The sequence below is a fragment of the Macrobrachium nipponense genome, chromosome 8 (genome assembly GCF_015104395.2).
Source record: "Macrobrachium nipponense isolate FS-2020 chromosome 8, ASM1510439v2, whole genome shotgun sequence".
NCBI classification, from domain to species: Eukaryota; Metazoa; Arthropoda; class Malacostraca; order Decapoda; family Palaemonidae; genus Macrobrachium; species Macrobrachium nipponense.
In genome coordinates, this window is record NC_087203.1 from 78,004,094 (window position 1) to 78,030,110 (window position 26,017).

General features: G+C 45.5%; 1 protein-coding gene across 5 annotated transcripts in view; it reads left to right on the top strand.

The window, feature by feature from the left end:
• Nucleotides 1-26,017, top strand: part of LOC135222868 (choline transporter-like 1) — a 534,082-nt gene that overhangs the window by 297,337 nt on the left and 210,728 nt on the right. For all 5 annotated transcript variants that reach the window (XM_064261214.1, XM_064261216.1, XM_064261218.1 and 2 more), the window contains exon 7: nucleotides 13,993-14,082. In XM_064261214.1, coding sequence (XP_064117284.1) covers nucleotides 13,993-14,082 — 90 coding nt within the window. The remainder of the gene's footprint in view (nucleotides 1-13,992; nucleotides 14,083-26,017) is intronic.

Consider the following 26,017-nt stretch of genomic DNA (forward strand, 5'->3'; position numbering starts at 1 on the left):
GCCTGTATTCTCATGACGCTGTCCTATGTTGCCGTCTGCTGCTTTTCTAAAAATATCAAGTTTAAAAAAGTGCAAATTAACGATTGATGTGTCTATTTATAAATGTTCATGCTTTTATGTTTAAAATGTGTATGATAATGTATTATATATAGGGTATTTTTATTTCTGTACATAAATATGATACAAAGGCAGCTTTTGAAACTGCCCTCCAAGTTATCAACGAGAAATGTTTTTTCATGTTCGTTCTTGTCCACCACTGCCTGCTGCTCATCCAAAAATAGAGTTAACACGATCTTGTCCGCCGCTGCTTGCTGCTCTTCCAAATATAGTTAACAAAGTGCAAATTTGGTGATTGATGTGTCGATTTTATAAATGTTCATGCTATTATGTTTAAAATTTGTATGAAAATATATTATGTATAGGATATTTTTATTTTTGTACATAAATATGATACAAAGGCAGCTTTTTGTATCTGCCCTTCGCTTTATCAGAGGATGTTTTTTCATGTTCGTTCTTATCCGCCACAGTTCCGAAAAATGCATTTACAAAGATTTCACGTGGTTATATTTTATTAATTTGGGAGGTAGATAAAACTTATTTTGTTAATGAAACTTCAGCTTTTTGTTATAAGTTTTCATGCTTTTATGTTTGAAATGTGTATGAAAAATGTAATACAAGGTATTTTTTTTTATTTTTGTACATAAATATGATACAATGGCAGTAAGCATGTCCATTTGAAGTCTTTGTAGCAGCCCTTCACATGTTGAAGAGAGTAGGTTGTTCAGTTGCTCCCAAGTACATCATAAAATTTTAATTTATATAATTGAATCACGTTTTTATTACATAAATTATATTTACAATTATTACATAAATTGATTTTGTAAAAGACAAAACTTGCAAATACATTTGTTTTTGCAACACTGCAATTTGTTTTTTCCATGGGATAGAAGTACAAAATATAACTGTGCAACTCGGTCAGTATTTTGCTTTGTTAAGCGAACAAAAAATTGAGGTACGACCGTACGAGCTCAAGATGTTGCTGCTATGTAGATGGCATATTGATGAAAATAAGATAAGCAAAGAAGGAAAAGTAAATATGCATCTTTAAGCAAAGAAGAAAAAGTAGATATGCATATTTTCCTTAAAATCTTTTAAAAAGTATACATTACCTTCACTGTATCCAATAATATTGTATGTATTCTCATATTATTGTATTATAAAATTCTACTAACATAGTGAATGTTTTGGTTTGGAAATCAGCTGATGGCAAATAAGAGTTTGTTTTGCCATATTTTAACTCAATTCTGAGCTAGCTAATTTTCTTGCTCCTAGTTAGCATAAACGAATATCTAAATACTTGACTTATATGAAACATGGTCATTTTCCTTATACGACATGTTTTTAGGTGGAAATACAACTTGAATACGTCTCATTGTGATTGTGAACTATTTTTTTTTTTTTTCCTTTTTTCCGTTAGCAGATTACAATGGTGGCATGTTTATTCAGTAAAAAGATTGTGTGATTCTGTTCCCAATTTTCCTTTATATCATAGTAATACGAACTTTGCGATGTTTATCTTTTATCGGCGTGAAACCAACAGTAAAATGTGTTCTTTCAAGCACAGTTGTTTTGATTAAAACGATTTTATCTCAATTTTATCTATAGTTGTGTTTGATGCCACACGTTTACTGGAGTTTTATCCTTGTTGCCAATGCACGATGATGGTCATTAGCGGCTTGAACAGTTTTCTCAGCTTCAGCTACAACTAGGATTAAATTTAATAGTATATTTCCTAATTGATATTTGATCTATAGCAAATAAAGATATTACATCAAGATATCTCAGTCCTATTCTACACAACGTCATTTATAACAACTACAGTAATTATGAGCGTAATTGTTTACTATAGTATGATGGTTGAAATACAAGCCAAACAGATGTTGTTATCCAATTGGGTTGTACTTAGGAAAAAAGTTGTTTTTCGTCTGGTTTTTCATGGCTGTACACATTTACGCAATGTGTATAATGTTAAAAACCGTCACTTTCATCATTCTCTTTTGCTGTTTTTGAACTTATTTAACTAGAAGATGGGATCAAGTTAGGCTACTGTAATTTGGTCTCTTTCAAATCAGATTATCATAAGACGAATTATCGTAATTTGAACACTATAGTTACCTGTACACTGCATAAAACCTTATTCTGGGCTCAGCTCGTGTCGGCCTATGAAAGGATCCTTAATATCATTCTTTCTAGGTAAAATTAATCTAAAATTACAGAGAAAAAACAAAATTAAGAAAATGTCAGTAAAAACTGACTCGCTCACTCTTAAAAAGAAGTGTCGGTATGGTAATAGGGGCGGGGGAGTGGGAATCACTACCACGAGACATTCACCAATTAGAACTTCCAATCAGAATCCCCGTAAGAGAGAGCTGATACCAACGGGCGATGCAGCCGCGTTATTTTCTGTGCTGTGCTTTTTTCGGGATTTATCCTCTTCATCATTATGGAACGCTCTGCCATCGCAACGGCTAAGTTAAGTAACTCATAAGTAAGTTTTACTACATTTTTATCTTCCGGGAACCAGTATTTTCCTCCTAATAGGTCATATACGGTTTCCCGGTTGTCTCGTGGTGGTGCCATGCTGCCTCGTTAAGAATTCGCGGTCCTCCATACTGGGACTTCTTATACTATGGGCTTACTATATTACGTTCATTGTCTTTTACATCGAGTTTTAGCTAGTTTAGCCCACCTACCATTTCTCTTAGTTTGGTATTTAGGGCTATTATTATTTTTCCTGCCCAGCATCCCGGCTCTTGCTCTTCATCGGCTATCGCTGGCTCCGAGTAGGCTTCTGTTTCTTGGAACAGTTTGCCTCCTCCTGGGCCTTCTTTTTCTTTTGCTAAAAGTGTCTTTTCCATCTTTTCGATGTAATTTTATTATATTTAGGGTATTAGGCTAGCCTAGGTGCATGTTCCATGGTTTGGTACAGCCTGGTTCACGTGGCCTCCCACGGTTGTGTTGCTCGCGGCTTAGGCCACTTGCGGTCACGTGTTCCATCGCACCTTACCCTGCCTGCCCTCCCTACCTGGTATAGGGAGGTGCTGGGGGACCCCTTGGTTGTCATGACAACCTCAGTCGCCTTTCTCTCTCCTCTCTGAGGTGGCCAGGGGTTCCTCCCAGCGGGGGTATAGGGCGACCACTTATGAGGTACCGGGTCTCCGAGCGGGTAGTCGTTGAGGCGGGGAGGAGTAGGCCACCCCCCCCCTCTCTCTCTCTCCCGCCGTTGTTACGCCGAGACCTTTCTCCCCCCCTCCCCAGTTGCTCAGCCACCTTCCCTTTCTATAACGAAAGGAGCCTTCCGTCGCAGCCGGGGCACCTTTGGTTGATAGATTACTGGCTCCGCCAGCGGGCGGGGTGGGCACTACTAGTGGTCGGTTGCTTGCCTACTATATCCTTACATCTCTCCCCCGCTACCGGAAGGGAGCTCGCTTCTTACCAGGGCATCTTCTAGTAGACGGGTGGAGGAAGGTTTGATATTATTGTTATTTTAAGGATATACCTAATTTATGATGAATTGTTTAAATTTATTGTTCATATGTCTACCATCCCCGCCATTTTCCATTGTGGTTTCCCTTTACCACCACTCCTGGTTGGGTTTCTTTCTGTTGTCCCCGCCATTCAGCGGAGCTATAGCCTAGGACATCCAACCAACCTTGTTACCACACGTATTATGGCGGGGCTCTGGTTTAATCTAACTTTATCGCTCCGGCACCAGTGGAGCAACTGTTAGGCTGTAAGTGTTCTCCTGATACCTCATGTATCTTTCCACTTACAGGCTACCAACTGTCAGGTCCCGGCGTGCAACGCGACGTTGTACGACCCCTGCGGTCCACGATGAGTGCAGGTCCTCAAACGCCCCTTGTGCCACGTCATTCAACGAGATGATCGTCTGGCACCCGGAAGCCTGCGCCATCTGCTACGAACTAGTCGGTCAGCTGGGAGAGGGGGGTAAGTCCATTATAGGCTTCCTTTTCATTTTTACTAACAACTCTTAGTCATAAGTTGTTCAACCCCGTTCCGCCATTAGAAGCTCATCTCGCCCTTTCTTTCAGGCTACTGGTGTGAGGGAGGTCGCCCTCGCTACCCTGAAAGCGTGGGTGGGCGGCTTCGGGAAGAACGCCGCCAAAGGCCAGCCGTACATCCTGGACAAGAAGCTGGCCGTCCAGATCTTCCTGCGGGCAAGTCAACTGGGTATGTTGACCCCTTGTCCGCAGCCCCTCTCATAGCCTCCATCCAGCAAGATCTCCAGCAATCTTTCGGGGTCGTAGCTTCCCAGGAGTCGGTCCCGGACGTCGCTGCCCTGGACCTAAACATGAGCCTATGGCGGTAGGGGCAGAGGATTTGTTGGTTGAGGTAGGTGTGTCGGGCGCCCAAGGTCTTTCCTGGGTTGCTCCTGGATCTTCTCCTGTCCTTCTTCGAGCGCTTCTTTTTCAAAGGACTTTGTGGGATCTGAGATCCCTACCCGCTCTCCCGCTCTCTCTGTACCCCCAAAGGTGAAGGGACAGAGAGAACCGAAGACTCTTTCTAAGACGACTTCTAGGAAGTCGTCTTCGTCTTCTTCGGCTAGGAAGTCTTCGACTTCCTACGCCGACGCGGTGAAGGCCAAGCCGAGTTCTTCTCACTCGAAGAGCTCTAGAAGCAAGGCTTCTAAGGAGAAGGCTCGCGCTCCCGCCGAGCCAATGCCTTCTCCTGCCTCCACCGCTTCCACTCCGGCAACGCCGGTGGGAGGAGCGGGACCCAGCACCTTTGATCCCACTGCTTTCTCAGCAGTGGTGATGCAACAGGTGGGCGAGTTGGTTGGCTCGCAAGTCTCCGCCCTGGGGACGAGATTTGAGCAGATGTTGCACAACTGTCGAGCACTCTGTCTCAATCAGGCCCAGTCCATACAGGATCTCTCTAACAGGGTTAGAGAGAATGAGGACCGAGTAGTGGGCTCTCTCAGGTCCTCTTGCAGTCTCCCCAGTGCCAAGTGCTGGCATTCTCCAGCTCCCGCCATACGACTCTCGCCAGCTTTCTCTATGGAGAATCCATGGAGAGTAGCTGCCTACGCTCCATTTAAGGATGGGATGATCTCTATCCCGGAGTGTGGAACTCGGAGGATTGAGGACTTCGAGTTTTTACCCTCCGGGTCTGACGCAGCCTTTTCATCGGTTATGCTAGGCTGACTGTAACGGCTCTTACTAGGGAAGACAAGATCTCTAGGGAGTCTGTTCTATACAGTAGGGATCATGCCCAACGGGAATGGGTTCACTGCCTGAGGACTGGGAGTGCACAAACACTAAGCTCCAGGGCCTATAAGAGTCCTTTTACTATTTTTGCGACGGAAGAGGAAGGCTTTCTCTTCCGTTCGCCACGAAAATAGTAGAGAAGACCCTTCAGGCAGTCCTCAAGGATGAGCCCATGCCACAGCTAAGGGAGGCGGAGTCTACTTCTCCGCTCTTCCCGGCTTTCGGAGAATTGTGGGAGAACTTGCCAGCTACGTTCACGCTTGGTAAGCTCAAACCGGACTGCGCCATGGACCAGTTCGGCGAGAAGCTGCCAAGGCTGCCCTGATTCCTTGATTACAGGCAGAGTTCGACGCGCGAACCAGGTTTGGCAGGTCCCTCAATTCTCTGATAATAACGGAAATGGCTGCTCTCTCATATGCGACGGAACCGCTGTTTAAGATCTTGGCAAAATCCCAGTTTCAGACGGTTCTGACAGATGCTTTCGACTTCTTTCCAAGCTAGGAGGAATTGCCGAAAGCACGTTCTGCAGGAGTGCACTATTAGGCACGAGCCTAATAGACTCTTGGCTTCTAGCATGTGGGTGGGGAGCGGATCTCTTCCCAGAGTCCGCTGTTTTAATGAAGTGCACCACGAGGCTGCTAGGCTCAACCAGAGCCTTAGAGCAGGTGGGGTATTTCATCTAAGAGGAAACAAGAATCCGTCCCCACTGCTGGTAAGAAACCGAAGAAGGCTGGTAAAAGGTTCCAGCCGTACCAGAAACACCAGCAACAGCAGCAATTTGTTCAGGCCGTCCCGGTTTACCCAACAGGGACAACCTGCTAGTTCGAAACAGAACCAGCCCATCCTCCTGTTGTCTCCTCAATCACAGCCGTCGACCTCCTACGCAATCTCGCCAGCCTTCAACCCTACGTTTGAAGTCAAGGCTACACTTCCTTGAACAAACAACCGAGAGGTAGGGCGAGAGGTTACTTTCGCCAGCGTGGCGCAGGAAGGGCGACAAGGAGCAGACAGTTCAGAGGAGGGCGTGGTGGTCAACCCGCCCATCAACAATGAGCTCCCCAGGTAGGAGGGAGGCTGTTCCTCTTTCCGCCACAGGTGGGGGTTCAGCAATTGGGCACAGAGCATAGTGTCCAAAGGATTGGGTTGGAGTGGATCAAAGATCCGCCTCCAATCAAATCATTTCACCAAATACCATCAGAGGAATTGACAGATTACGCGGAGGAACTCCTTCAGAAAGGAGCTATTGCGAGAATCAAGCATCTAAAATTTCAAGGTCGCTTATTCAGCGTGCCAAAGAAAGGCTCAACAAAAAGAAGGGTAATCTTAGACTTGTCCAAAGCTAAACTCTTTCATTCGTTGCGACAAGTTCAAGATGCTTACCCTCTCGCAAGTAAGGACCTTACTCCGCGTGGAGCCGTCACATGCTCCATCGATCTTACAGACGCATACTATCATATCCCTATAGCCAGGCACTTCCGCCCATTCCTAGGATTCAGGCTAGGAAATCAGACATTCTCATTCAAAGTGATGCCCTTCGGTCTGAATGTAGCCCCCCCCCAGGGTATTCACGAAAATAGCAGAAGTGGTTGTACATGCAATTGAGAACTCAGGGAATCATGGTAGCAGCATACCTCGACGATTGGTTGATCTGGGCACCAAACCGTCGAGGAATGTCTCAAAGCCACCAAAAAGGTAGTTCACTTTCTGGAACATCTGGGTTCCAGATAAAACAAAACGAAATCCAGGACTTACCCCGGAGTCTCGTTTTCAGTGGCTGGGAATCCAATGGGATTTGTCTTCCCACAATCTGTCAATTCCAGTGGCCAAACGGAAGGAAATAGCAAAATCTGTCAGGCAATTTCTCAAATGCAAACAAACATCAAGGAGAAACCAGGAGAGAATCCTAGGGTCCCTTCAGTTTGCTTCAGTAACAGATATCCTCCTGAAAGCAAGGCTAAAAGATATAAATCGAATTTGGCGATCGAGAGCAAACACCAAATCTCGAGACAAGTTGTCAGTAATCCACAGATCCTTCGCAATCAACTCCGTCCATGGTCAAAAGTAAAGAACTTAGCCAAGCAGGTACCCCTTCAATATCCCCTTCCAGTGTTAACCATTCACACGGATGCCTCCCTGTCCGGGTGGGGGGGATACTCTCAGTTCAAACAGGTTCAGGGGACTTGGTCAGTTCAATTTCGCCAGCTCCACATAAACGTTCTGGAAGCAATGGCAGTATTTCTTACCTTGAAGAGACTGCTTCCCCCGAGAAAGTCTCATCTAAGGCTAGTTTTGGACAGTGCAGTGGTAGTTCATTGCATCAACAGAGGAGGGTCCAAATCCAAGCATGTGAATCATGTCATGATAGCCATCTTTGCCCTAGCAAACAACACAAATGGCATCTGTCTGCCACTCACCTGGCAGGGGTAGAAATGTGATAGCAGACGCTCTGTCCCGGTCAGTTCCTCTGGAATCAGAATGGTCTCTAGACGACGGGTCATTCCAGTGGATATGCCTGAGAGTCCCAGGTCTCCAAGTGGATCTCTTCGCCTCACAAGCGAACCACAAGCTCCCTTGCTATGTGGCCCCCAACCTGGACCCTCTGGCTTATGCCACGGACGCCCGTGTCGTTGGATTGGAATCAGTGGAGAAAATTTATGTTTTTCCTCCAGTGAATCTTCTCTTGAAAGTCCTAAGCAAACTGAGGACTTTCAAAGGAATAGTAGCTCTGATTGCACCGGACTGGCCCAAGAGCAACTGGTATCCTCTTCTTCTGGAATTGGGCCTCCGACCTCAACGGATTCTTAATCCCAAGCTGTCACAATCAGTACAAATGAGGACTGTGTTCGCTTCCTCAGGAATTCTTCAGACCCTCAACTTTATGGACTTCATGAAGTTTGCGGCTAATAAAGATGCTAATATTGATCCACAGAATATTCTCTTCCTAGAATCAGATAAGAGAGAGTCAACCATTAGACAATATGACTCAGCTGTTAAAAAATTAGCATCTTTCCTGAAAGAATCAAACACTACAACCATGACAGTTAATCTAGCTATATCCTTTTTCAGATCCTTGTTTGAAAAAGGTTTAGCAGCTAGCACTATTACCACTCATAAATCGGCTTTGAAGAAGATCTTTCAATTAGGTTTTCAGATAGATCTGACTGAATCTTATTTCACGTCTATCCCTAAAGCCTGTGCTAGACTTAGACCTTCTCAAAGGCCTACTGCAGTTTCATGGTTCTTAAATGATGTCCTCAAACTAGCTTCAGATACTGACAACTCGTCTTGTACATTCATAATGCTTCTTAGAAAGACATTATTCTTATTAAGCCTAGCTTCAGGAGCTAGAATTTCAGAACTGTCGGCTCTATCCAGGGATGCGGGTCATGTGGAATTCCTCCCATCAGGAGAAGTTCTACTTGCTCCGGATCGTAGCTTTTTAGCCAAAAATGAGGATCCTCTTGCAAGGTGGGCCCCTTGGAAAGTTATCCCACTTCCCCAAGATCCTTCTCTCTGCCCAGTATCAACTTTAAGAGCCTTTCTATCTCGTACTTCCTCAAGATCCTCAGGTGCTCTCTTCATGAGAGAAAAAGGTGGTACTTTGTCAGTAAAAGGTATTAGACAACAAATCCTTTACTTCATTAAACAAGCCAATCCTGATTCATTCCCAAAAGCACATGATATCAGGGGAGTAGCCACCTCAATTAATTACTTTCAACATATGAACTTTGAGGATCTTAAAAAGTATACTGGATAGAAATCCCCGACAGTCTTTAAACGTCATTATCTAAAGTCCTTGGAATCTTTAAAATTTTCAGCAGTAGCAGCGGGAAACATTGTTTCTCCTGATACTGTATAGTAGTCGTAGTACAGATCCAGGTTCCTTTCTACCTACCTCATCCAACATGCCTCACCCTATCGCCATGCTACTCGGATATCTAGCCTTAGCCGCTGAATCATAATAGTGGATTGTCCCTTATTTTTTTTGCTAGGGACATCCACACTTGTACTGATGGTGTACTTCAGTGTACCTACCCTTATTTTTTATGCTAGGGTAAGGACACAATGTGTTTGGTATATTTTGTAAATAATTTTCTAAGTAAATCCCTTTTGTTTTATAATTACACTGCATTCATTGTATTTTACTGTGGGTTTACTTGTATTTTTAAAGGTTAGCGTTTTACATTACTAACGTTCTTTTATATTACTGTTTAGAATAAGTTAGTTTAAGTACTTAGTTGGTATGCTGTAATTGATTTACTTATATTATATCCATCGTTTTACAACTGCTTTTCATTTGTCCTTTTTTCCCATCTTGTCTGTTTCTCTGGTACTCTTTCATAGACCGACACGAGCTGAGCCCAGAAAAGGGATTTTGACGAAGGAAAAATCTATTTCTGGGTGATTGGCTCGTGTCGCCCTATGAAACCCACCCTATATTGTTTTCCCCCCCCCATGCAGGACAAGATGTTTTTTAGATTAAGGATGTCCGCTAGGGGCGCTGCTGTCCGTGGCGTCCTCTAGTAGTAGTAGTAGCGCGGCTGCATCGCCCGTTGGTATCAGCTCTCTCTTACGGATTCTTTGATGGAAGTTCTAATTGGTGAATGTCTCGTGGTAGTGATTCCCACTCGCCCCTATTACCATACCGACACTTCTTTTAAGAGTGAGCGAGTCAGTGTTTTACTGACATTTTCTTAATTTGTTTTTCTCTGGTAATTTTAGATTAATTTTACCTAGAAAGAATGATATTAAGGATCCTTTCATAGGGCGACACGAGCCAATCACCCAGAAATATAGATTTTTCCTTCGTCAAAATCCCTTTTATATCTTTACATACTTTTTTTTTTTTTTTTTTTTTTTTTTTTTTACACAAAATTTGTTATTAAGAAATGTATTTTCCTTATTTGATAACATGAAACATAAATATATGGGGTGGCATTTTGAGGGTTGGAACAGATTAAGGACATTTTAAGTATCTTCAATGGGGAAAATTGATTTGACGTGCAAGCAAATTGAGCTATGAGTGCGGCCAGGGAACTAATTAAACTTGTAGGTCAAGGTACCACTGTACAAGGATTATGCTTCACAAGACACCCAAAAGATTAAAGGTAGACTTTTTTCACTTTAACAGTATTTATAATACTATAATAGTACTGCAGTAAATTCTATAGTACTTTACTGCATAAACATAGTTTTACTTATTGCACGATTACACCGTGGTGTAGGGTGATGTTAACAGGTCTAGTGCTCTGAAAGAAGATGTGTGATGCCCATAGACTTTAAAATTGCTTGGCGTCAAAATTCGCTCTGCATTGACTGCCAGGAACAGAACCCCTGCCACTAACCGAGGGCCGCCTGTACATTGTATATTGTAATCAATTTTTTTTTTTTTTTCGTTATTGTGCATCAATTTGCAAACTATCCAAGTAGTTTTCATGAACTGGTTATTTTTGCTTCAAAGAATGAAACCTAAATACAGGCGGCCCTCAGTTAGCGGCAGGGGTTCCGTTCCTGGCTGCCGACACTAAGTGATTTTCGACGCTAAGCATTTTAAAGCCTACGGCCACTGCACACCTTCTTTCAAAATTCTAGACCAGTTAACAGCGCCCTAGACCAGTCAAATGGCGCCGTAATCCCGCAATGGCACAGTAAGTACAATTATATATATGCAGTATAATACTATAGAATTTACTGTATAGTAGTACTCTACAGTACATTATAATATTATAAATACTGTAAAGTGAAAAAAAGCCTAGCTTTAATCCTTTGGGTGTCTAGAGTATGTAAAGACATACAGTGGTCCCTCCATATTCGTGGGGGGATGCATACCACAACCCCCATGTGAATAGTTAGAACGCGTGAATAGTTGGAACCCCATAAAAACGCTGAAAACAGCCTATTTTGTTAGTTAAGACTCAACAAAAACCCACTAAACATTTTTATACTTGGTTTTTTAATAGTTGTATCACAAAAAGTGTATTTTATGATGAAATTGATAATCATAGAAAAATACCGCAAATGTGTAAATTTTCTGCGAATAATGCGGGGAAATGTTCCCGAATCCGCAAATCCGGAGAACGCAAATATGGGGGTCCACTGTAATAAGATGTACAGATAGCTGTAGTGTTCAAGTTACGATAATTCGTCTTACAATAATCCGATTTTATGAAAGACCAAATTATACAATAGCCTAACTTTATCCCATCTTCTAGTTACATAAGTTCAAAAACAGCAAAAGAGAACGATGAAAGTATGGTATTAACGTTATACTCGTTGCGTAAACATATACAGCCATGAACAACCAAATAAGAAACAATTTTTTTTTTTTCAAAATACAACCAAATTGGATAACATCCATTTGGTTTATATTTCAATCCTCGTACTATAGTACACTATTGCCGTAATTGTTATAAATAACATTATGTAGAATAGAACTGAGATATCTTAATGTAATAACTTTATTCGCTATACATCAAAGATCAATATAGATAAAAGATCAATCAGGAAATACCCTCTTAAATTTAAACCTAGTTATAAATGAAGCTGAGAAAACTGTTCAACCTGCTAATGACTATTATCGTGCATCGGTTACAAGGATAAAACTCCATTAAATGTATGCCATCAAACACAACCATAGATGTTATTGAGATCAAATCATTTTAATCAAAACTACTGGGCTTGAAAGAACACATTTTACTGTTGGTTTCATGCTGATATGAGATAAATAACTTAAAGTTCGTATTACGATGATAAAAAGGAAAATTCCGAACGGAATCACATAATTTTTTTACGCAATAAATATGCCGCCAACGTAATCTGTTAACGAAAAAAAATTAGTTCACAATCTCAACAAGACCTATTCAATTCATATTTCCACCTAAAAACACGTCGTATAAGGAAAAGTAACCTTGTCTCATATAAGTCAAGTACTATCGAGATATTAGTTTATGCTAACTAGAAGCAAGAAATTTCACTCAGAATTGCGTTAAATATGGTGAAACAAACTCGTATTCAATATTGGCTGATTTCAAACCAAAACATTGGCTGCTCTGCAAAATACTGGCTTAGGTTTGTCATAGTATTTTATAATACAACAGTATTAGAATACATACAATATTATTGGATACAGTGAAGTAATGTATAACTTTTTAAAGGATTTATGGAAAAGATGCATAATTAATAAAATAAAACCATGCTTTTTTGGAACAGTGACAGACAAGAACAAACATGAAAAAACATCCTCTGACAACATGGAGGGTAGTTACAAAAGCTGCCTTAATTTGTATCATATTTATGTACAAAAATAAAAATACCCTATACGTACTATATTTTCATACACATTTAAACTTAAAAGCATGAACATTTATAAAATCGACATCGATTGCTAAATTTGCACTCTTTGTAACTCGATATTTTCGGAAGAGCGGCAGGCTGCGGCTTACAAGAACGAACATGAAAAAACATCGTATTTGATAACATGAACGGCAGTTTCAAAAGCTGCCTTTGTATCATATTTCTGTGCAGAAATAAAAATACCCTGTACGTAATATATTTTCACACAAATTTTAAACATAAAAACATGAACATTTTTAAAGTTGACACATGGATTGCTAAATTTGAACTTTTCTTAACTCTATATTTTTGGAAGAGCGGCAGGCGGCGGCTCACAAGAAAGAACATAAAAAAACATCCTCTTGGATAATGTGAAGCGCAATTTCAAAAGCTGCCTTTATATCATATTTCTGTGCAGAAATAAAAATACAGGCAGTCCTCGTGTTACGACTGGTTCGGCTTACGACGTTCCGAGGTTAAGGTGCTTTTCAGTTATATTTATCAGAAATTATTTCCAGGGTTACGGCACCTACAACGCTGATCTGCCAGAAAAAATATGACACCAGAAATGCAAAATAATTAATATTTGATAGTTTTTTTTTATGAAAAATGCAATAAGAATGCAGTTTACTCAGGTTTTAATGCACCCAAAGCATTAAAAGTTAGGTTTTCTTAGGATTTTTGATGATGTTCAAGCTTATGATGATTTTCGGGTTACAACGCGTCTCAAGAACGGAACCCCCGTCGTAACCCGGGGACTGCCTGTACCCTATATGTAGTACTTCTTCATACACATTTTAAATATAAAAGGATGAACATTTATAAAATCGACACATCCATAGCTAAATTTGCACTTCTGTAACTCGATATTTTCGGCATAGAACAGCGTCAGAGGCATATATTTTACCCTAATACCTATATAATAACTCTCCATAAAATTTGTTAATATCATTTACATAACCTTTATGGTCTGAACGGCATTTCTACAAATTTATGAACTCGATAGACATAACGACGCTAGCGGCGCTGTTGAGCGAAAATTGTGCAGTAAAAATATGTTAAAATGCCTTATTTTCTAAATGAATATTTTTGACGACAGCCGTAAAAGTGATTCACCGCTAAGCAATTGCGCTGTTAACCCCGGGCCCCCTGTACTAGCAATGAAGTTTTTTATCACCTGGTTGACCACTTGTTTTAACTACCAAACTCTAAGGTAAAGACAGAACAACCTGGGGATGCAGTATGTTGGAAGTATGTCAAGTTTATTATTATTTCAAGTCCTTTAGTGTATTTTGTTATGTTTTTAGGTCTTTGTTATTTAGAGTTACGTAACAATATGGTATTTATCCAATTTTTGTTTTCTCTCCATCAGGTCTGTCATGCTTTGTGATGATATGTTTGCATTACATGGCAACTGTAGTGTCATATGCCATTATTATTGCTGTCTCCATTGTTGCTTCTGGTATGTATATTAGTGTTCTTGTATTTTTATGTCCTTTTGATAGGACAGATTTTCCTTTTGAATACAATACATATTGTAAAAGGAAAGAGGCAATACATGATAATCAACTAGTTGATTTTTTGTTTACCAAGTTTTAAGATCCCATTTGTGAAAAATTCTTAGGGAAATTGAGTTACTGCACATTTCCGTGTAGTATAAATACCTTTAGATAAGACAAGGTAAAAAATTATGGGAAATTTCCATGAATTCATTACATATCTGTAGTATAAGATGACTGCTAAATTACAAAAACATTTGTGTATAGGTTTGCTTTTGGTTACCGTATACTATTCTCACATATCGTGTGAATATGGAAGACATAATTTTGAAGCTAATTTAAAGGGGGATGCATCACGAGATATAAAATTAGTGTATATAAAATTTAAAGAGTATAGTGATATGGAATGCAAACATAATAAATACATAATGATAATAATAATGATGATAATAATAATAATAATAATAATAATAATAATAATAATAATAATATGTTTTATTAAAAGTAATTGCTGCCTCAGCTGCATTAATTTTATACAGGTTCTTCTCTATTTTTCTAATTATTGCTTTCTCATTGTTGCTTAAACTGGTGAGCAACGCACCGAAGGTTGAAATATCTCAATTGGGTAGAACGATTGGATTTTTATTGGTAAAAATTCCAGTTGGGGTAGTCAAATTTTCGGGTATATCCCGTAGAGTTTATTACAGATAGAATTGATGTTAAATTCTATTTCTTTTCTATTCTTTCTATTCTTTCCGGACGTTTCGTCTGAATAAACCTCAGACATCCTCTTGGGCGGAGGTGGGTGAAGGACTGAAGTGAGAAGGTGAGTCCAGGTGCTTATATTGCGGTGGCGCAGCGGGGGGTGTCGTGCCGCTGCCTTTTCATTGGCTCGTGGGTGGGGAGCTTCTTTTTCATTGGCTGCCTGGCTGCGGGCTCAAGCCAGCTCCCGATCGCATGCTCAGCAGGCGCGCCGATCTTCTCAGCTGCATATCATCACGCCGGGCTTCATTTTGATTGTGTAAAGGCCGCGTGACGTCACTGCTGGTATTATTCATCGTATTAATGTCACTGCTGGTATTATTCGTCGTATTAATGTCGTCTTGGATTGGGGCGTTTTCGGGCGGCGGCGATATGGTGATGTTTGCCGTTATTGGAGTGTTTCTTCGGATGCAGGTCGGGAGCAAAAAGGCTTCCTGTGTCGTGTTCATGGAGGGCCTTTGCTCCTGGATGAGTAACGCCTCCAGGAGGCGCAGACGGCGAGGGTCGGATGCTCTCCCTATTATCCTGGTGTTACGGATGATACAGTCGCGGGAGATTGTGTCTCGGTGAGCGGTGAGGGCGTGGTTCTTGATAGCCCTTCTTGGGCATGACAGGAGATTCTCTTCGCAAGACGCATGGTAGTCATTCCAATGTATTTCCCAGGACATCCTCGGGCGGGGCATATGTATTGGTATACTACGTTCGTCTGCTTGAGGGGGTCTACTGATGGCGGTGAGGGGTTATTTTTCATGATAAGGTCTTTTGTTTTACGGTTTTTGTAGTATATTATAAGGTCCACTATGGGGTCGTGGGTCTTGTTCCTCGTTCGAGTACCATCTTTCGAGGGCGGTGCGCACTTCTCGATTGATGAGCTTATTGGAATATCCGTTATTCACGAGCATCTGTGAAGCTCTATCAAGCTCGAGGTGTTTGCCCTGCCAGGTAGAACAATGGGAGAGGGCCCTTTTCACAAAGGCTCTGACAGTAGTGTTCTTAAACCTGTCTGGACACTCGCTATCCCCGTTGAGGCACATTCCTAAATTAGTTTTCTTCGTGTAGACAGAAGTGCGGAGACCGTCTTCTGTCTTCGTTATAAGGACGTCGAGGAAGGGGAGCTGATCGTTGGTGCTAAACTCGACTGTATAGTTTAGCACGCTGCATTGCTGGAATCGGCGACGTAGGGCTTCTACCTCATCCTCGGTGCCGACTTGCACGAAGATATCATCTATGTAACGGGCGTATTTGCGGGGGTGCTGGCTCTGGGCGAAGACCCTCTCTTCTACAGTGCCCATATAGAAGTTGGCAAAAAGGACTCCCAGAGGAGAGCCCATGGCAACGCCATCTTTCTGACGGAACATCTGTCCTCGGTGGGTGGAGAAGGGGGCCCTCTTCGTACAGATGTCCAGCAAGGTGCGCAAAGAGGCTTCAGGGATATTGAGTGGGGCCGTCGACGGGTCTCGGTAGACTTGATCCATGATAATGTCTATGGTCTCGTAGACGGGAACGTTGGTAAATAGGGATTCTACGTCGAGGGATGCTATGATGCTGGTGCCGGGGGAGTCGCGAATTTCTTCAAGGAACTCCACCGATGAACTCAGGCTATAGCGGCTCGGGACGTAGGGAGTCAAAATTTGATTGAGGCGCTTGGCCAAGGCGTAAGTCGGGGCGGGCGTCTGCCTGATAATCGGGCGGAGAGGGTTGCCTTCCTTATGGGTTTTCACGTTCCCATAGAGGTAGCCAAGGCTGAAGTCCCCTTGGATGGGCGGAAAGTGGACTGCGTTGGTTGCGGCATTAATGGTACTGATGACACGGTTGGCATCCCTTTTGATGTCTTCCGTAGGGTTCCGTGTGAGACGTTCAAAGTTTGAACGTCTCACACGGAACCCTACGGAAGACATCAAAAGGGATGCCAACCGTGTCATCAGTACCATTAATGCCGCAACCAACGCAGTCCACCTTCCGCCCATCCAAGGGGACTTCAGTCTTGGCTACCTCTATGGGAACGTGAAAACCCATAAGGAAGGCAACCCTCTCCGCCCGATTATCAGGCAGACGCCCGCGCCGACTTATGCCTTGGCCAAGCGCCTCAATCAAATTTTGACTCCCTACGTCCCGAGCCGCTATAGCCTGAGTTCATCGGTGGAGTTCCTTGAAGAAATTCGCGACTCCCCCGGCACCGGCATCATAGCATCCCTCGACGTAGAATCCCTATTTACCAATGTTCCCGTCGACGAGACCATAGACATCATGATGGATCGAGTCTACCGAGACCCGTCGACGGCCCCACTCAATATCCCTGAAGCCTCTTTGAGCACCTTGCTGGACATCTGTACGAAGAGGGCCCCCCTTCTCCACCCACCGAGGACAGATGTTCCGTCAGAAAGATGGCGTTGCCATGGGCTTTCCTCTGGGAGTCCTTTTTGCCAACTTCTATATGGGCACCGTAGAACAGAGGGTCTTCGCCCAGAGCCAGCACCCCCGCAAATACGCCCGTTACATAGACGATATCTTCGTACAAGTCGACACCGAGGATGAGGTAGAAGCCCTACGTCGCCGATCCAGCAATGCTGCGTGCTAAACTATACAGTCGAGTTTAGCACCAACGATCGGCTCCCCTTCCTCGACGTCCTTATAACGAAGACAGAAGACGGTCTCCGCACTTCTGTCTACACGAAGAAAACTAATTTAGGAATGTGCCTCAACGGGGATAGCGAGTGTCCAGACAGGTTTAAGAACATACTGTCAGAGCCTTTGTGAAAAGGGCCCTCTCCCATTGTTCTACCTGGCAGGGCACACACCTCGAGCTTGATAGAGCTTCACAGATGCTCGTGAATATCGGATATTCCAATAAGCTCATCAATCGAGAAGTGCGCACCGCCCTCGAAAGATGGTACTCGAACGAGGAACAAGACCCACGACCCCGCCCCACCGAGAACATCACGATATATTATAAGGCCTTCATGCATTCTCAATACCGCGAGGAGAAGGCGATGAAGAAGATCATTAAGGAAAACATCCTCCCCATTGAAGAAGGCAAGAGAGTGGACCTTATAATATACTACAAAAACCGTAAAACAAAAGACCTTATCATGAAAAATAACCCCTCACCGCCATCAGGAGACCCCCTCAAGCAGACGAACGTAGTATACCAATACATATGCCCCACCCGAGGATGTCCTGGGAAATACATTGGAATGACTACCATGCGTCTTGCAAAGAGAATCTCCTGTCATGCCCAAGAAGGGGCTATCAAGAACCACGCCCTCATCGCCCACCGAGACACAATCTCCCGCGACTGTATCATCCGTAACACCATGATAATAGGGAGAGCACCCGACCCTCGCCGTCTGCGCCTCCTGGAGGCGTTACTCATCCAGGAGCAAAGGCCCTCCATGAACACGACACAGGAGGCCTTTTTGCTCCCGACCTGCATCCGAAGAAACACTCCAATAACGGCAAACATCACCATATCGCCGCCCGAAAACGCCCCAATCCAAGACGACATTAATACGACGAATAATACCAGCAGTGACATTAATACGATGAATAATACCAGCAGTGACGTCACGCGGCCTTTACACAATCAAAATGAAGCCCGGCGTGATGATATGCAGCTGAGAAGATCGGCGCGCCTGCTGAGCATGCGATCGGGAGCTGGCTTGAGCCCGCAGCCAGGCAGCCAATGAAAAAGAAGCTCCCACCCACGAGCCAATGAAAAGGCAGCGGCACGACACCCCCGCTGCGCCACCGCAATATAAGCACCTGGACTCACCTTCTCACTTCAGTCCTTCACCCACCTCCGCCCAAGAGGATGTCTGAGGTTTATTCAGACGAAACGTCCGGAAAGAATAGAAAGAATAGAAAAGAAATAGAATTTAACATCAATTCTATCTGTAATAAACTCTACGGGATATACCCGAAAATTTGACTACCCCAACTGGAATTTTTACCAATAAAAATCCAATCGTTCTACCCAATTGAGATATGTCAACCTTCGGTGCGTTGCTCACCAGTTTAAGCAACAATGAGAAAGCAATAATTAGAAAAATAGAGAAGAACCTGTATAAAATTAATGCAGCTGAGGCAGCAATTACTTTTAATAAAACATGTTTAAAAGAGGGTTTACTTCCAGCATACAATAATAATAATAATATAACTATAGTTACAAAATGATGTGTATAAAAAAAATTTTCCCCTCTTTTTTTTTTAACTCCACTAGAAGCTTGAGATCAGAGCTGTCAAATGATTTTTACATATTCTCTCTCTCTCTCTCTCTATTCCGCTCCCTCTATCTCTCGCTCTCACTCTCTCTCGTCCCCCCTCTCCACCTTCCCTCCTCTCTCCACTCTCTTCCTCTCTCTCTCTCTCTCTCTCTCTCTCAGTTAATGGTAGATAATTTTTAATTGATCTATTTCTACCTTTACTGTCTAGAGCTGTAAATGCACTGTTCTTAAACATAAACACATGACTAAACTAAGAGTTGTGTTAGTCCAAATATAAAGCACTGCTTGGTCATGAAAAGGAATTTCAAAGTAAAGAGAAAGAGACAGAATAAAGAATTTCTTAAAAGTGAGTGAGAAGACTTCTAAAAACAGATCAGTTGGTCGGAAGGGGAGAGAAGAGAGAAAATACGTTGTGTACATAATCTTCACGCACTCCTATATTTTTTATTAACTTTATTTCTTTTTTAAGGGTAGTGTATTAAGCTAACTTTTAAGTGAAATTACATTAATTTTAATTTCATTATAAAGTTAGCTTAATAATTAGGGAGCATGATTAGGGTCATACAGTCATCTCTCAATTAAAAATTTCCATTTAACACGAAATGGCGCCCAAGCATTGTTTTCAAACTCGTGCATCAGCACTGCAGACGACAGCCGTCAACTTAAACAAAGACATAGCACAGTGCACTATATGTATTTATTTATTAATGAAGCGAAAGATGTTATGTACAGGCAGTGTTCAAGTTACGATAATTCATCTTACGATAATCCGATTTTACAGTGGGGTAAGCAATTAAAACTGAAATGACAATAGTATTTGTTCCGACACGTAATACCTACAAACCCTTGGTCCTTTACATAAGGAATTACTACTCAGTGCCAGCTGGACCAGTCGTAAGATTTCTAACAAGGTAGTTTGGTAGTAACTGCTTGTCTGATGGTCGGGAGTCCCGCCTGACTGGAGGTTAACATATCACTTTGCTTTCGGCCGCTGTCGGATGTAGACGTGCTCGCCTCTCATCGTGAGATTTTCGTTGAATGTCAACAACTGAGGTGTTTTTTCCACACTTTTCCTTGATGTATTACTAGTGTGTGTGCACTGTAAGTACTTATTGCTTTTTTGTTTTATTTTGTGGTTTTGCATCACAAATTTTGCAAGCCCACGAAGTGGAGAAGCCCCTTTGCCCCCCATCCAGCCGGAAAGTGTGCCCTGGTGTGGAGGGCCGTAAGTATGGGGCATTTAGGTCCAGTGACTCTGTGGACCCTCATTTATTGTGTACACGGTGCCGAGGGCGTGAGTGCTCTAGGGCCGTGCCATGTGATTTTTGGGTCTCCTGGTCGGAGGAGCAGTGGGAGCTCTATGAGAGGAGGAGGAAGCCTCATAAAATTGCCAAGGTGTCGTCAGAAAGCTCTCCCTCAACAGCTCTGGTGACTGACATGTCGTCTTCCTTCCTCCCTCCTAGCCAGCTCCCTCATATGACTCTCCCCTTCGAGGGACGTGTCCCGTTCCACCTCTCCGTTCGATCTGTCCAGCGCAGAGGAAGGAGCGTGACACCCCGACCTAGAGCTGTACTCGGGGTCTTTGGTCCATTCAGGGTGGGATCTTTCCCCCTCTGAGCAAACAGGAACCCCCCCCCCCCCCCATTAACCCGACTGTTGCTTCCCCAGGTGTGTCTGCCGCCATGGGTGGAGACCTCCAGCAGGTATGGTGTTCGTTGAGTATTCCAGGCACTCCCAGTATCCAGGGGCGGTTGCAACATCTGGCTGTGGCCCTAGTGACCCATGGGGCAGTGACAATGACTACCACCACCCTTTCAACGCCAGGGTATGCCGCACCGCCACACCTGGTGTACACACAGCATGTGACTTCGGTGACCCCTTCAGCCGCCGTACAAGCCCCGCTGACGTCTGTGCTGCGGAAGGACTTGGTTCCTCCGCCGCCTGGTTTTGCTGTCCTCGCCCCATCCCCTGACTTTGAGTCCCCAAAGAGCTCCCCACTTCACCGCCCACCGGTTCCTGTGCCTTTTCCTGCTGTCTCCGTTCCTGCCCATGGTTGTGCTGCTCCTTCTGCAGGTTCCTCCAGACAGATGCTGTTGGCCAAGTTGCTACCGCAACTACCCCAGCTCCGTCCTGGATGGAGGACCTTTCGGTTGTCCTGAGGAAGTTGGAGAAGAAGTAGTCCAGGAAGAAGAGGAAGGTGTTGTCTTCTCTGTCGTCTTCTCTGTCGTCTTCTTCGTTGTCGTCTTCTGCTGCCTCTTCCCCTTCGACTTCCAAGGCCCCACAGCCGAGGAAGAAGAAGGTGGCCTGGCCCCCCAACCTAAGAAATCTTGCACAGAGACTTCTAAGGGTCTCTCCTTCCCCAGGGAAGAAGAAGACGGGGACCATAGGGGTACCAGCTACTGCTGGTACCTCTGCTCCCAGCTCCAGAGGTACCACCTCCGGCCCAGGAACCGTCTCGGCCGCTTGCTCGTGAGCGTCACTGAGTGTACAGTCACTTACCAGCCAGGGTCCAAACCGTTGAGCCTGCTCACCGTCAGGACCCAGGAACGGAGCAGAAGACTGGTGGGAGTTGTTCAGGTGATTCTCGCCAGGCTGGTGATTGCTCTTGTGGCGATCTCCCGGTTCCCAGGGTTGAAGTGACAGTCCCACCAGTCCGTCCACGTGTCGAGGCTAGGAAGAGGTCCCCACGGTCACCAGGTCCAGCCTCGGCTGGACCAGGAACCGTGGCGCGTCAAGAGGATGTGGCTTGCTCTCACCGTGTCAGTGGACACTACCAGTCACCTGACCATCGCTCCCACCGGGACCAGACAGCTTGCACAACTGGTAGCAGTTCTCCTGACTCATAGGACCGACGCTATCGTTCTCGGTCCAGCGTTTCTCCTCACGGAGACCACTGTCCAGACCTGCAGCTCGATCACGGTGGCGATTGCCGACAGTCCTCCCAGCCCACCGGCTCCGCTGGTAGGCAGGTTAGGAGCGTCAGGTCTACCTCACCTGTCCCTTCAACTCTTCGGGCTACATCGGGAGGAGCAAGGCGAGCAGGGGTGACCGTGACCATGAGAGCTTACGATCCTGGCTCAGTCCTTGGACCTAGCAGGTCGTACACACAAGTAGTTGGAAGAGACCACGACGGGTCTGGGGAGGTTCTTCCTCCTGAAGGAAGAGTGTCTCGAGAGGTGATCGGCCTGGATGGATCTGACAGTCCATCTCCTCAGGACGCGATCACCCCCGAGATACAGAGGTCTTTCGCAGAGGTCATCACTCTGATTCATCAGCACAATGAACCTCGGGGAAGGATCGGTGGTTGCTCCCTCCATCGAGGTTGGAGTCGTTCTGGGGACCCTAGAAGGAACCCAGAGCACAGTGGGTTTACCCCGGTCCACCTTGGCCAATGGTGTGCTGGGCCAGGTGAATGCTCTCGTCTCCGGACAGGAGGGTTCGCTTAAGTCCAGCAGGTCGGACAAGCTGCTTCTCCTCTTCTGCCTTGCCAGCAGCGTTTCTACGTGCCATCAGTGGACCCGTTGCCGACCAAACAGGTTGACCCGAAGATAGTTAAGCTAACTCCAGGGGTGCCTCTCCATCACCTGCTGGCTGAGAACCAGAGGCATTGGCCCTGGAAGGGACTGCCATGGCAGCCTTCCAAGCAGTCTCCTGGCTGGATCTGTGGTCCCTCACGGTATCCAGAGTCTCAGCCTCCTCGGGAGCTATCGTTCCCGAGGAAGATTCAGCGTTCTGGAGGTAGGGCCATCTCCTACTTTGCCCACCAGACCACCAACCTGTGGGCCAACCTGGTCCTGAGACGTCTGGACTCTGTCCTGGCTCAGGTGACCAGGGCGGCCGGTTGAGAGGTGACACTGGGTCCACCAGGTAGTCTCGAAGGCTTCTGGGCAGCCTCGAGCAACTGCGGCCAAGCCTCGGAGCTGGCTAGCTTTTCCTCCGCTTCCAAGACACTAGCACCATTGAGGTTAGGAAAGACCCAGCCTTCGTCTTCCGCTTCAAGGAGTGAGCGTCAGCCCTCCTCTCAAGGCTCCTACTCCCGTGGGAGACCTGCCAAGCAGAAACCGAAGAGAGGGAAACGCTAGGGACGGCTTTCCCCCTCACCTGCTGCCGGAAGTGGGGGGATGCCTGGCAAGCCATTGGGCAACTTGCCAGCGCTACGGAGCTGAGACCTGGTAGTGGATGTTCTTCGGGAGGGATACCTACTACCCTTCGAGTTGCGGCCACCCCTCACTTCTCACCCGGTCCATCTTCAGACGTACGTTCCCGGTTCTGCTCGGGACGTAGCTCGGGACGTAGCACTTCAAGAAGTCAAGACCATGGTGAGCAAACAAGCTGTGGAGATCGTACGAGATCAGTTGTCGGGTTTCTACAGCCCACTCTTCCTTGTGGAGAAGTCTTCGTGGGGCTTGAACCGATTCGTTCGCCAGACTTGGTTCATGATGGAAACAGCAAGCTCAGTGCTCGATTCCATCAGGAAGAAAGACTTAATGCTTTCGGTGGACCTGAAGGATGCGTATTTCCAAATACCCATCCATCAGTCCTCCAGGAAGTACCTCCGCTTTATCCTCGATGGGACGGTGTACCAATTCAGGGCACTTTTTTTCAGTCTCTCAACCGCCCCACAGGTGTTCACGCGAGTGCTCACTCTGGTGTCGGCTTGGGCCCATTCAGTCGGGATATTTCTGAGGAGGTATCTTGACAATTAGCTGGTCTTGGCGAGCTCCTGCTCACAGTTGCTGCAGGACAGAGATTGACTCCTCGACTTATGCAGCGATATAGGGATCGTGGTGAATGTCGAGAAGTCAGATCTCGAGCCCAAGCAGAGGATAAAGTACCTGGGCATGCTGATCGACACTGTAACAGCACTAGTCTTCCCCGCAGACTCACGGATCTGCTGGGGACGTAGCTCGGGACGTAGCACTTCAAGAAGAAGTCAAGACCATGGTGAGCAAACAAGCTGTGGAGATCGTACGAGATCAGTCGTCGGGTTTCTACAGCCCACTCTTCCTTGTGGAGAAGTCTTCGTGGGGCTTGAACCGATTCGTTCGCCAGACTTGGTTCATGATGGAAACAGCAAGCTCAGTGCTCGATTCCATCAGGAAGAAAGACTTAATGCTTTCGGTGGACCTGAAGGATGCGTATTTCCAAATACCCATCCATCAGTCCTCCAGGAAGTACCTCCGCTTTATCCTCGATGGGACGGTGTACCAATTCAGGGCACTTTTTTTCAGTCTCTCAACCGCCCCACAGGTGTTCACGCGAGTGCTCACTCTGGTGTCGGCTTGGGCCCATTCAGTCGGGATATTTCTGAGGAGGTATCTTGACAATTAGCTGGTCTTGGCGAGCTCCTGCTCACAGTTGCTGCAGGACAGAGATTGACTCCTCGACTTATGCAGCGATATGGGGATCGTGGTGAATGTCGAGAAGTCAGATCTCGAGCCCAAGCAGAGGATAAAGTACCTGGGCATGCTGATCGACACTGTAACAGCACTAGTCTTCCCCGCAGACTCACGGATCAGCAGGTTCAGGGAGGTAGCCAGACGGTTCCTGTCTCGAACAGTCAGCTCAGCAGTGGCAAGTCGTGATCGGTCACCTGTCGTCACTGAGAAGTTAGTCCCTCACGGGCGTCTTCACCTGTGGTCTCTTCAGTGGAGACTAAAGGAGTGCTGGTCACAGGCAGGGGATCCACAATCCCTCCTGGTTCCTCTCACGTAGGAAGTAAGGGAGGACCTGGTCTGGTGGCTAGATGCCAAGAACCTCTTAATAAGAGTGCCCCTGCGCACTCTCCTTCCCGAGATGCTGCTGTTCTCAGACGCATCGACTGAGGGTTGGGGCACACACCTGGAAGAGTTGCTGGTAGCAGGAGTGTGGAACCATCATGACAGGCACCTTCACATGAACTTCCTGGAACTCAAGGCTGCGTTCCTCGCACTCCAAGAGTTCCGGGAGCGAGTGATGGGGCACTCAGTGGTGTTGATGAGCGACAACACCACGGTAGTGGCATACGTCAACAAACGGGGCCTAGTGTCCCTCCTGTTGCACCAGTTGACGATGCTGGTGCACGAGTGGTCCGTAGCTCACTCGGTAGAGCTATCAGCCAGATACATTCCAGCCAAGAGGAATGTAGTGGCAGACAAGCTCAGCCGCCAGGATCAGGTGATTGGGACCGAATGGTCTTTACATCCAGACGTGGCAGAAAGGCTCTTCAACCTGTGGGGGCATCCAGTTGTGGATCTGTTCGCCACCCTGCACAACAGAAAACTCCAGGTTTTCTTCTCAGTTGTGCCGGACCCGTGGGACAACCTCGTAGTGTACGCCTTTCCCCCGTTCTGCCTGATTCGTAAGGTGATCAGTAGAATGTGGATCACCAGCAATCTTCGGATGATTCTGGTGGCACCCAAATGGCCTAGGGCCATTTGGTATCTGGACCTGCTGGCTCTTCTCTCGGAGGCACCGCGAGAGATTACCCCTGGCAACAACCTGCTGTGCCAACCTCACGTAGAATGATACCACCAAGCAGTTCACTCCCTGTCTCTTCATGGCTGGCGGTTATCCACCATCTCTTGCGAGCAAGAGGCTTTTCTCACCGAGCAGCAACAGAGATGGCTGGGTACCTCAGACAGTCCTCTGCAGCAGTATACCAGGGAAAGTGGTCCGTCTTTTGTGGTTGGTGTCATAGACGGGGTGCCTCTCCGTTCCAAGCCAATCTTCAGCTGGCAGCGGATTTCCTCGTCTTTCTTCACCGAGAGAAGCTCCTCTCCATCTCCGCAGTTAAAGGCTACAGAGCTGCCCTGGCCCTAGTCCTTAAACTGCAAGGAGTCGACATTTCCACTTCCATGGAAATATCACTCCCAATGAGGAGCTTCGAGAGGTCTCGCCCACCCAGGGAACTCAGGCCCCCAGGGTGGGATGT